At 40.7% G+C, this 12,737-nt stretch overlaps 1 protein-coding gene across 2 annotated transcripts in view; it reads left to right on the top strand.

Annotated features, from left to right (window-relative positions):
- Positions 1–12,737, top strand: part of LOC127570775 (INO80 complex subunit D-like) — a 105,620-nt gene that overhangs the window by 58,325 nt on the left and 34,558 nt on the right. For both annotated transcript variants that reach the window (XM_052016607.1, XM_052016598.1), the window contains exons 4-5: positions 1,456–1,564; positions 10,659–10,883. In XM_052016607.1, coding sequence (XP_051872567.1) covers positions 1,456–1,564; positions 10,659–10,883 — 334 coding nt within the window. The remainder of the gene's footprint in view (positions 1–1,455; positions 1,565–10,658; positions 10,884–12,737) is intronic.

The raw sequence follows: 12,737 nt of genomic DNA, 5'->3' as shown, positions 1-12,737 counted from the left end.
TGTGATTAGGAATCCCTACTTCTCAGTGATGCAGGAGACTACAGATGCTGGAATCTGGAGCAGCAAACAATGTCTTGGGGAAGCTCGGCGGTTTCGAGCAGCATCTGTGGGAGAAAGGAATTGTTGACGTTTCAGGTCAAAGCTCTGCATCAAGACCTGCAATCCCAGTCCTGCATCAATCCTGATGCAGGGTTTCGACCCAAAACATCAACAATTTCTCTCTTTCCTCTTTCCCCCCTCCCCCACCCTCCACCAGATATTGCTTGAACCGTTGAGTTCCTCCAGTAGACTGTTTGATGCCGTGATATTAGAGGAAACGTTGACTCTCAACTGAATATGCAAATGTTCAAGGCGGTAACAATTCTAGAAGATAATATGAATAGTTATAAAGGTCGTAACACACATACTCTGTGTGATACTAGAGGCACAATAAATTGAGGGGTCTATGGTAAACTCTAAGTGTCTGCTCTCGGTCTGTGTGCAATTTTAGAATGGGTAACATCTTGTGCACAGTATGTCACCCAAGGAAATGAAGCTCAAGAAATCAATACAATTTTAAACGAGGTGGTTACAAAAGTTTTTTATGTAATTGCCTGTGGGGGCAGTAACTCGATATGTGATCTTAGAAGCGAAGGTACTCTGGAGGTTGGTGGGATGTCAAAAGAGGTGGTGAATGGAGCTGTTTTTGAGGGTATTGCAGGAGACAATTAAGGCATCAGTATGTGCTTTCTAAAAAAAAGTCTGTGACACAAGCCATCCGTGTGTGTGTGTGTGAAAGGCAATGTTAACGCTAGGGGTCAGTATGTGAACGTTAAAAGGCAGCAGTTACTCAAGGCATCTTTGTGCAAAAGGAGTTTGTAACCCGAGGCATCAGTGGTGACGGTAGTTTTAGTGTGTAGTTTGTGTGTTTAAGGAGACAATTGCTTTAGGGGTCAATGACATGATGGAAATTTCGGGGGGTATTGTGATTGTTGAAGGAGACAGTGTGCTGTTTAAGGAAAGAGCATTCAGAGATCAGTGTGATCTTATGGGGGATGGCATGCTAAAACAATCGGTAAATCTAATGGTCTACAGTTTAGTGTATGGCCTTGAAAGAGGCAATAACTGTGGCTCGGTGAGTGAGTTGAAAGAAGCAAAGACCCTGGTTAGTGTTTGAGTGCTGAAGGAAATGACAGCAGGGTCACAGTGAGGAATTAAAACAGATGGTAACTGTAGTGGTCACCAGGTGACATTAAAAGTAGTAATTTTAGTAACAGTACCATTAACGGTTAGCAGAGTACTATGAATAGCCATGAATTCTTTCTGCAAAGATCCTAAAATCTCCCACAAATCTGAAATTTCTAAACATGAACTTCAGGAACACCTTTTTTTAAAAAGAAGCCTTCTCTTTAGGCTTCATTTCATCCATTGTGTTCTGTCGTATGCTCAGTGAGGTGACTTTCTTCTTGTCTGCAGGGCTAGATTGGTCCGAGGACAGCGAGGAAGAAGAAGAGGAAGATGAACGTGTGCCTCCTTGCCAGTATGCTTGGACGTTGCGAGACAAGTGGTCAGATGTTCACCCAGAGTGAGTAGCTTTTGGCTAATAATTCAACGTTTTGTTGAGGCTTTGATTTCGGTAATAACAACTTGGCTTTGAAGGAAATTTTGGCCTATCCTTACAGAAATAAATCCTATCAAGAGGTTATTGCTTGCCTGTGACAAATACACATTTATAAGAAATAGCCTTCTATAGCTTGCACATCTTTGATATCTTTACTGGCTTAACTACACTAACTCGACAAAATTTAGGTCTCCATTTGGGGGAAAAAAAAATGAACAGAAGAACTGGAGAACATTGATAAATAATTTAGAAGGATGATAGCAGAACCAAGAGATATGAGGAAATATTGCACAGGCTAGGGCTGTTTTCTAGACGTAACGCATCCGACTGACCTGACAGGGTCTTCAAAATTTCTACCAATCCCCCTCCAGGCATTTATCCCTGCAGTCGTGCCAAGTGTTACACCTGACCTTAGACCACCTCATTCACCACCATCCAGGGCCCTAAACAGTCCTTCCAGGTGAGACAGGTGTTCACATGTGAATCCCTCGGTGCTCCTTGATGTAGAGTAGGTGCGGCCTCCTCTACATTAGTAAGACCCGGTGCAGATTGGGGGACCACTTCATTGAGCACCTTCGCTCCGTCCACTATGTCAGCTGAGATCTTCCGGTGGCCAGCCATTTTAATTGCAATTCCCGTTCCCACACTGACATGTCTATCCATGGCCTCCTCTGCTGCCAAGTCGAGGCTAGATATAGAATAGATCATCTCATATACCGCCTTAGAAGTCTCCAACCTGACAGCGTGAACATTGAATTCTCCAACTTCCGGTAACTGCTCCCTCTGCCCCTTCTCCCTTTTTTTTAACCCTAGCTCTTTCCCCTCCCCCATCCTCTCCATCTCCAAGTTCCTCCTGCTGGTTACCCTCCCTACCTCCTTCCCTTTATTCCATGTTCCACCATCCTCTCCTATCAGATTTCCTCATCCTCAGCCTTTTGTCACTTCCACCTATCACCCAGCTTCTTGCATCATTCCCACTCTCCTCCCTCCCTCATCTGCCTATCACCCCCCTCACATGGTTCCACTTATCATTCACCAGCTCTTGCTTCACCCCTCCCCCAAGCCCCACCTTTTTATACTGGCTATCTCCCCTCTTTCTCTCCACTCCAGATGAAGAGTCTCAACCCGAAACATTGACTGTCCATTTCCCTCCATAGATGCTGACTGATCTGCTGAGTTCCTCCAGCACTTCGTGTTTTTCCTCAAAGTTAAGGCCAGGTTTGTTCAGATAAGTGTAAAGAAAATATTTCCACCTTTAGGTGAGTCCAGAAGTAGGACTATAAATATGAGACAGTCACAACTAAATCCAAAACAATGTATTCAGATGAAACTTGTTTACCCCAAGACCAGATAGATTGTGGAACTTGCTTACACCGAGTTAGGTGGATCCCTTTAAGCAGGAGAAAGTACATGTAGGATAAAAAAGAAAGATATGCTGATGGTGTTACATAAAGGCAGCAAGGAGAATGGAAGAGCGGTGAATCTCATATAGACCTGCTACTTTCTTTTCTATTTTGTACAATTTAGTTCAAAATTCCTGGTGTGACTGTTGCAATTGGTTATACATTGCCATTTTACTGATACGCATGCTATTCAGCCCGATTGGATGGGGCTCTCTTCCCTACTGTCTGCAGAGTTCATACTTAAAACATTGGAGAACCCATAACACCCCTACTATTTACATCACCCCACACCACTAAACTTTCCCTAATCCAGTACTAATAGAGAGGCTTTGGAAGTTGAGAAGTGGAGCATGGGGAATTGCATCAGTAATATCCACATCCCATGAATGAGTTTACGAAAAAGTTAATAGACATGTTCAAAATTCTGAATATTTTTGTTGGAGTACTTATGGAGAAGATGTCAGAACCCAAGGGTCACAGGTTTAAAGAACTATTGGAGGAAAAGCATTTTTTTTAATGCAGTGATTTATTAACTGGAAAGGCTGGTGGAAGTAGAGTCGATAATGACCTTTGACAGGTAATTGGATAAATATTTGCAGCTTTTTAGCATTACTAGAGAAAGGGAGTAATTGCTAGCTCTTAGAAAGAGAAACTACAGAGACATGAGCTGCTCCTGTGCTCTATACTAACCTGCAGGGATTCGGGAGCAACATTGGGGGGGAGAATGTATTTTTTTTAATTATTGTGCGTGTGATCCCGTTCTTAAGCTATGTTGCATTAAATTAGAATAGAAGGTATCACTGTACTAGCAATGTTCGATTATCCAATACCATCACTCAGTCAGGCAACAAAATTTAAGTGTTGAAACAAAGCTGCTTTAATCCATTGTTAATAAATCTCTTGTTGCCAAGTACAGAAATACTGGAGGTAATTTATTTGACCCGACTGATCTGCATTGAGGAATATGTTCCATGTGAACCACTTTCTGTCCCTTTTCATCTGACCCTAATACATATTCTCCTATTACTTTTTGCCCTTGTGTACTTTTCTAGCTTCCTGTCTTCCTGTTAAATGCATCTGTTCTATTCATCTCTATTACTCCACATTGTTAATGAGTTCCAAGTTCTTGGCATTCTCTTGATACAGAATATTTTATTTCTTATTGGGTGTTTTTATTTGGTTTTCTTTAAAAATGGCTTCTAGTGTTTGCCTCTCTCCATTCACGATTCCACCCACAGAAACATGGGAACATCTTGACATCTAACTTATCAATTGTCTTTATAATTGTAACAACCTCTATTTAGTTACCCTTCAGCCTTCTTTATAGATAGGTCCAACCTGTTCAGTCTTTAGAATGTTTTGGTAGATACCTATAGATTCTCAGTTCTGCTATCATTCTTGTGAATCTTGTGAATAGTTCACATTCTCCACTACCTCTTGCATTTTTTTTGTAATTTCAAGAACTGTACACAAGACCCATCTAGGTCTTTGTATCATTAGCTTTTCTGGTTGAATGTTGAATCATTTTATATAACGGTAATTATGGTGTAACAGGACCAGAAGCACCCAGCAGGTCAGGCAGCATCTGAGTAGATAAATGATGCTTCAAGTATGTATCCTTTTCCAGAATATTCAATGCAAGGAATTGCCAGATCCATACCCAAAGCATCAACTCTTGTTATTTTCTGCACAAATGCTTTCTGACCTGGTATCCAATATTTCCTGTTTTAGTTTCTGATCTCCAATATCCACAATATTTTGTTTTGTTCAGTCACAGAAAATCACTGTTATTTACAGCTTTTTTGCACACCAAATATCTTAAACCCAAGAATTCATTACCTGGTCAGAACGTGCATTGTTGCCAAAATCCAAGAAATTACTAAAGCGCTTGATTACCTTGTATATTATGTCAAAATACTTCATTTTACTTGTGTATGTTATACATAAACACACTATGTATTATATATAATATAATATTTTATATATAATAAGTAGTACTAGCCACTTCAGAACCCACAAACTGAAGTAAATTATCTTCAATCCTGAGGGATTGCTGAGGAAGATATAAATATATAGAAGTATCATTGCATCAAAGACCTTGGATCACGATTCAAACTTTTGTACTTGGAGGGATGGATCAGGGGGCCACACCCCAGGGCCTCTGGAAAAATAGCACTCTTGTACACGGGGATGCTGGACGTGCACAGGTACGTCAAAGGGTGTAAAACATTCACTTGAGCAAGATTGTACTGCAGGAACACTGAAGCAGGACATACTGTAACTAAAGGTTGGAGACCCGCTTCAACAACAGTTGTTGAGCTTGACTTTATCTGAAGTCTGTATTCCTCTTAATGGCTTCATTCTTCATCTTTGCTTTCTTGACATTTACTTAACCTTGCTGTCATGGGTCATCTGTGTCAGTCTTGTTTATGAGCTCGGGTACAGATTTGTGACTCAAACTTGCAGCTTTCAAACCCAGAGGAAAGGTGCTGCCAACTACACTAGACTGGCATGTAAACAGTTTCTTCCCCAAATAGCACTCACTAATTAGAGTGGGTGGCAAGATCAATGAAATGGTCAGAAATATACTCTGGCAGCAAGCCACGACATGATTATGTCCACTCGAGCCCACTTGCTTCCTTTTTTGTCTAACTCTACTCATAAATTATATTAAAGGGATCTGGGATTGCAGTCTGACTTACAAACAGGCAGTTAGGAATGATGAGGTTGTAGTTTGATAATGGGCTTCAGAAACTGGTCTGATTGGCCTTCAATTATTATTTTGACCACCAATCTTTCTACGGAATGGTTGGAGTATTTTTATACTCTCGTGTTTGGCAGAATTGTATCCAGTTTTGGGTCTGCTTTTACCCACAGGTGTCCGTTGTGTTGCCTACAGGCATGGAAAAAATTGCCATTAAACAGCCAACAACTGCTTAATTATTACTGCAAGTCGATTAGGAAAAACTTTCGGTTTGCCCTTGGAGACCTCCTCCTGCAGGTGTTGTACAGAACTACCACAATGTAATCTCTAGCAAATTATGTAGACATCTGCATTATAATGATGTTTGTCTCATAATTGCATAAAGCCTAGTGCTGCACTGATAGGTTATTCTAAGTAGGTGTCTTGATGCAGAAGATTGTGGGTTCAAGTCTCACTGCAGAGACTCCAGTACAATCTGGATTGATGTTTCGGTGCCATACGGAGAGAATGCAGCACTGTTATATGTGCTGTCATCCAGATGAAATATTAAACTGAAACCCCACCTCTCCCTGATGATAGTAGAGAATCCCCATGGCACCCATTTGTGAACCAGCTGAATTTTTATATACCGATCTGGCAGAAGGGAGTCTCCTGGTTTATTGCTAAACCAAATCACTTATAAACAAAGCGCAGTGTCATTCAGTCATTGCTGTATGTAAGACTATCCTGTGTACCAATTACCTGCTACACCTGTATATATTGCAATAATGACATTTTTCAAAATTAATTAATTCACAGTAAAACTCTTTCAGGATGTCCTGAAATGTGCTTTTTAAGTGCAAGTAATTTCCTTAACTAGACCAAAGAGGATGCTGTCAAATATTTAGATGCTTGTACACAATACAGTTCCGTAAAGGATAAACACAGGATAGAGGAAATAAATTGATCTAAGACACAGATACCAAGGCATGGATGTAGGCTCACTGCCTAACCCCAAGCTGGAATTTTTAGCCCAGGCTGTGTGCAGGTGTGACTGTGAATGGCTGAGAATTATGAGAGTAATGAATAGGAAGGCCCTAGAGAATATTGAGGAACACGGAGCCTTGGCATACAAGTCTAAGGGTTCCTGAAGGTGGCAGCACAGATGGATTAACGTAGTGAAGAAGGTGTACAGGATACCAGCCATCCACTGTTTCAACTGAAGAGCCATTGAACAAATACAGAAGAAAAAATGGCATGCTATAATATTATACTTTGGGCTGTTTATAGTAGCACCACAAGACCTGGCCACAATATAGATGATTGGATAATTGCCCTGTCAGTCATGTCTGAAAATACCGCTGCTAGAAATGATTTTGCACAAATAATACTTTTTTTTAAAGTTTGCAGTATTTTCAGTCATGAGTACTATTTGCTGTAGTTATTAATGATTCTGTGTACACACCTTACAATACAGTTTGCTATCTTGCCTCTGGTTCTTCCGTTGATGCAATGGAATCAATATTTATTAAATGTAATCATTGCAGATTTTAAAGAATTTAGTGCAAATGAAATTTTTTTCTTGGACTTGTTGAATCCCAGTCTTTTCCTAACACCCTTTCATCTATACGCTATATCACATAGGCAATTAGACATGATCTTTACCATCCACCTGTTTCCCCAACACTCGTCTTTCCAGAAAACAAACCCTTGGGGTGGCTGCTTTATGACTTGGCAGGGATGTGTGAGGTGCGGCATTTTTTGTGGTGTGACTGCAGTAATTGTTTGAGGACAAGCTCCACCAATTTTCTGGGGATTTTGTTTTCCTTTTCTTTCCTTTCCTTTCCTTTCCAGAATTGGACATTGCTGGCAAAGTCCAGCCCTAATGGCCGAGAGCTGAACGTTACAATTTTTGATCTAGTGGAATTGTTGGAACAATATGTACTATAAATTCCCATCTTTGTCGTCCTCTTTGTGAAACAGTCTTTAAAGTATATTTGGACTGCATTTCTGAACAATAGTAAAAGTTAAAAGTAAAATAGTAAAAGATGTTGATAAATTGCTCACAGAAAGAAAATGAGCAGGGGTATATTTACATTATGCAATGGTCCTTGCAACAGGCCACTTCACAATCTCCAGGATGGCTCTAGGTCTGTGGAGATGAATTGAAGTAACCATAGAAGACACACACATACTGTACTTTCACTCATCAATTCTGTAAGCTTGACCTTATCGAAGACTGCTGCTAGTTCATAACAAGTTCTGGTAACATTGTCCATGTGCTCACTGAGCCCTATTAGCTCCTGGTTTAACAGCGTCTTTTAAAAACACATCTTTTGTATTAAATCTTCCCATAGGCCCCATCTTTCTTTTATTATAACCTTCTTAAGTCCAAAAATTCCTGAGTCAGCTCGCCCCGGTTCTGACTTGTGCATGCCAGAATCTCTTTCCTCTACCATTACTACTATCCTTTCAGCAGCTCAGCTCCTGTGCTCTGGAACTTTCTTCTCAAACCTCTCTGTCTTTCTACATATCTCTTTAAGATGATTCATAAAATCCTCTACTTTGACCAAACTTATGGTCATCACTCCTAAAGCCTTTATCATCGTTTTTCTGATGGTCCTCCAAAGTGAAACATCATGGCTGGATTGAAGGTCCCATGTACTAACATTGCTCTATGTTTAATTTTCTTTAGACATCTGATTCTTTCTCTGAACGCTGTGCTCTTTGTTATATTCCTGACAGCGCAAAGATCAGTCTTGGTCGGTGTGTTGAAGTTTGTGGTTTCAAAGACTTGAGCTCCAATATAGGCCAACAATTCAGCAGAGTACTGAGGGTGTGCTGGACTGTCAGAGTCATCTTTCAGGCAACATGTTAAGCCAGAGCCCTCCTAATCCTATGAATTCACATGTCTATTTAAGCAGGCAAGTTCTCCGGAAACTCTTGGCAAATATTTATCTCTACACCTTGATCATCACTAAGATCTGCTCATTATTTCAGTGCTATAGGATATCATGTGCAAATCTGCTGGATACTTCTTACGTTAAAACCCTTAGGACGTCTTAAGGCCAGTTGGCAGAAAGCAATTATACGTACCAAAATTCAAGTAGATCCTTGTGCACACGAAAATCAAATCAAGCATTCTGACTCCTTTATAAAAATAGAAAGCTGCGTCTAGTGGACTGACATCTTTCACCTCTTATTCCTTCCCTTCTTAATGTAGTTTTTTACCACTTTCCCAAGCCCATTCTTTTCTCTCAGTCCATTACCACTTCTCCCTGTTGCTTTCTCCTTCCATCTCCCATTGCACTGGAACATGCTGGGTGAGGACTTCAATGGATAAAACTCAATCTTGTGTGATGTTGTCTTTAACACATGGACCATCACCACCATGCAATTGTGCACTTGTTATTGTAAAATAGATGGTAGAATGGCAAATAAATTGAATACATTTTCTTCAGCTTTCCCTTTCATGGCCAAATGCAAAGATCCTGTGCTGCATGATAAGGTTATTTTATATAATGCCATGGAAATATACCAACTACCTTGGATTTAACTCTTTAAAAATAAAGTAACAAGTGATCTTAAACCATTAGATATTAAAACCTGAAGACTCAAAAAAAAAAATCCTTAATAAAACATTGACAAAAGAATGTGTTCCTCTGATTTATTTTTCTTCTGGACTGCTTTCCCTACCCTCCCCCTCCCGCAACCTCCAAAATAAGTTTGAGAAATTTCCTATTACACAGTTGTAAATTTATAGTACTACACTGTGTGTATATTTATCCATCACCTCATTAATATAGGATCCTTATCATCTCACACCATACTCCAGAGGAGCTGGATTTAAGCACAACCAGAAAATACTGTTATTGAGCTGACATTCCAGTATCCTGAGGGATCCTTGTGTTACTAGAGACATCATCCTTCAAAGAGACATTGAAACAATTACTCCTGTCTTTCTTCACCAGCTACTCAGATGAAGAGGTGCTCTCCATGCACCAATCATTATTCCTCCCCAAACTAAAAGCATATTAACTTGTTGGTAATCTAATTGCTGCTTGTAAGATCTTGCTGTGTGCAAAATGATTGCTATGTTTACTCAGGTAGTTCCTTGTTCTCAAACTGTCTTTAAGAGATGAGATGAAGCATGACAAAAATACAAATGTTCAGTATCTTCCTATGAGTGATATATTGTGACTTTTCAATTATTAGAAAAATATGTATATGTAAAGCCAGAAATCAGAAGGACAATAGTCACCCTCGCATGAAATGCATCATTTTATTTGATCAAAACTGTATGAATGAACATAACCCTTGGGCTTCTCCCATGATGATCCATTGAATTAGTCTGTACAAGAGGACCCAACTTTGGGACTCTGCCCATTGTAATCCATTAAATGGGGCTGTACAACAGGACCCAACTCTCTCACTCATCCATTACAATAACCAAAACCACAATTCTAATTGCAATACACGAGATGCTGGAGGAACTCGGCGGGTCAGGCAACATATATGGAGGGAAATGAACGGTCAGTGTTTTGGGTTGAGACCTTTCATCTAGTCTAGATGAAGGGTCTCAACCGGAAACGTCGACTATCCATTTCCTCCATAGATGCTGCCTGACCTGCTGAGTTCCTCCAGCATCTTGTGTGTTGCCCAGATTTCAGTGTCTGTAGTCTCTTGTGTCTCCACAATTCTAATTCATAGCTCTGGGAGCTGTTATTATCAAAGTCTACCCACTGTGCACAAAAGTGAGAATAAAATGAAGATTGCAGTAAGTTACAACAATGAATTAACAAAGTGCCATTTGACAGAGACAAGCTGGCAGTTAATACATTGATGTCCTTTGCATGGTCAACTACGCATGTTCACTGCATAGGCATCATTAGTGCATCAACATTCACTCAGTATATGCGTGGGTTTCTCTGGGGACAGGAGGACTAAATTTTTATTACGTCCTTTTGTGCAGCTCTGAAGATGAGGCACGGAGCACGAGAAGCTTGAGAGTGGCACGGCTCTGCACTTACCTGCAGCACAGATACACGCAGCTTTGTCATGTGGAGCGAGCAGCGGCACGCCAACAGAGGTGTCGACATGCCTTCCGGAGGGCCTTGCTGCAGGCAGCCAGCAACGAACCTGATTATGCTGGGCAGTTGCTTCGAGACCTCAGAACAGGACCTCCCACCCAGACCAGGTCAGCTGCTGTATACAGCCAGGGGGAAAATATCTCTCCACTGTACGCTGGTGCATTTAGTGGGAGCGGGGGTCAGAATGGTCAAAAAAATATAAATATGATTTGTTTCCATCAGTTGAAACGTGCAAGATGCAGAATGATTGGTTGTACTTTTATTGCTGCAATGGTCTAATAGTGCCCACTTTCTTTAAAAAGACAATACTTGTTTTAAGTTTTGTGTCAAGTTCTGAGATTCCCTGTCCTGCCTCTACATCAGATAGTGTTTGAAATCTTGTTAGAAATGGGAGCTCTTTTATTTTAAAGTGATGACACAGTATTCTTCTCCTCATATCTTCAGTTATTCTCTGTAAAGGGTAAATGGTCCTTGTTCCCTCCCAGGCTTTCCAGCTAATGGATCAGAAGTTGGCAACTTCAGATCCTGCAATGCAAGTGCTTAAAGTTAAGATGTTACTGTTACATATTGGGTCAGAGGGTTTCCATGCTGCAGTATTTCAGGCAGCATTTAGTTCAGATGTTCATGGAACTGTTTTGCTCATAGTCCCCTCAAAGTGCAATAGCAATACCCAAGTTATTGCCATTCATTGGGCAATTTTTCTATTTGCGTGTAGTTGGAAAGTGTGACAAATGTTTTTACCAATCCCACAGAGAATGATTTTTTTTTCCCCAGAATATGTTGATGCGAATCATCTGGTAATTAACAATGTAAGATCACCTGAGTGATAACTATAAGAATCGATGATGATCAGACTCTCCAGGCAAAGCAGCAATCATAGTTTATATACGAACATCAGAAATTATAGCAGGAGCAGGCCGTACAGCCTCATGAATGTTCTCCACTTAAGATCATGACTGATGCTGTGCCACATGATTTTGCTGCCCATTCCCCCAAACTCTTTGATTCCCATGGTGTCCAAAAAATCTATTGACCTTGGCCTTGAATGTACTGAGCATTGAGCAATCACAGTCCTCTGAGGCAGAGAATTGCAAAGATCCATAGTCTTTTGTGTAAAGAAGTTAATTGTCATCTCAGTCTTAAAAAGCTGAGCCCTTTTCACTTCGCCATACTCCCTAGTTTTAGACTCTGCTGCTACAGGAAACATCCAGTGAGTCCCTCTCAGTTTTTGGATGCCCCAATGAAATGGCTTCTCGTTCTTCTACGCTCCATTGAGTGTAGGCTGATGTTACGTAATCTCTTCTCATAGGGCAACCCTCTCATTCTTCAAATACTGAATGTACCTTGTACTGACTCCAGGCCAGGGTGTACAGAGATCAAAACTACAGACAGTCCTGATGAAGGGTCTCAGCCCAAAGTATCGACTGTTTTTCCTTTCATGGATGCTGCCTGACCTGCTGAGTTCCTCCAGTAGTTTTCGTGTATTGCTCCAGATTCCAGCAACTGCAGAATTTCTTGTGTCTCTGTGAGACAGTACTCCAGATCTCTCCTCAGTAAAGTCCTGTATGATCTCAGCAAGACATCCTTATTTTTTTATTCCAACCCACCTGCATTAAAGGTTTCACGTGGTAGGCTTGTTCAGAAAGTTAAGGCACCCCCTGGGATCCAAAGTGAACTGGCTGATTGGATCCAAAGTTGGCTTGGTGATAGGAGGCAGAGAATGGTGGTAAGAAGGTTGCTTTTCTGATTGGAGGTCTCCAACCAGTGATATATCACAGGAATCAGTGCTGGGACCTTCTTATGATATATATTAATGTCTTGGATGTGAACGTAGGAGGAATGATTAATAAGTTAGCGGATGACACGAAATTTGGAAATGTGGATAGCAAGGAAAGTTGTCTAAGGCTACAGTAGGGTATAGATAGTTGGAATGTTGGATGGAGAGTTAGCAAATGGAATTT

The sequence above is a fragment of the Pristis pectinata genome, chromosome 1 (genome assembly GCF_009764475.1).
Source record: "Pristis pectinata isolate sPriPec2 chromosome 1, sPriPec2.1.pri, whole genome shotgun sequence".
In the NCBI taxonomy this organism is placed as follows: Eukaryota; Metazoa; Chordata; class Chondrichthyes; order Rhinopristiformes; family Pristidae; genus Pristis; species Pristis pectinata.
Note: the sequence above shows the minus strand (reverse complement) of the source record. Positions and strands in the feature narration are given on the sequence as shown.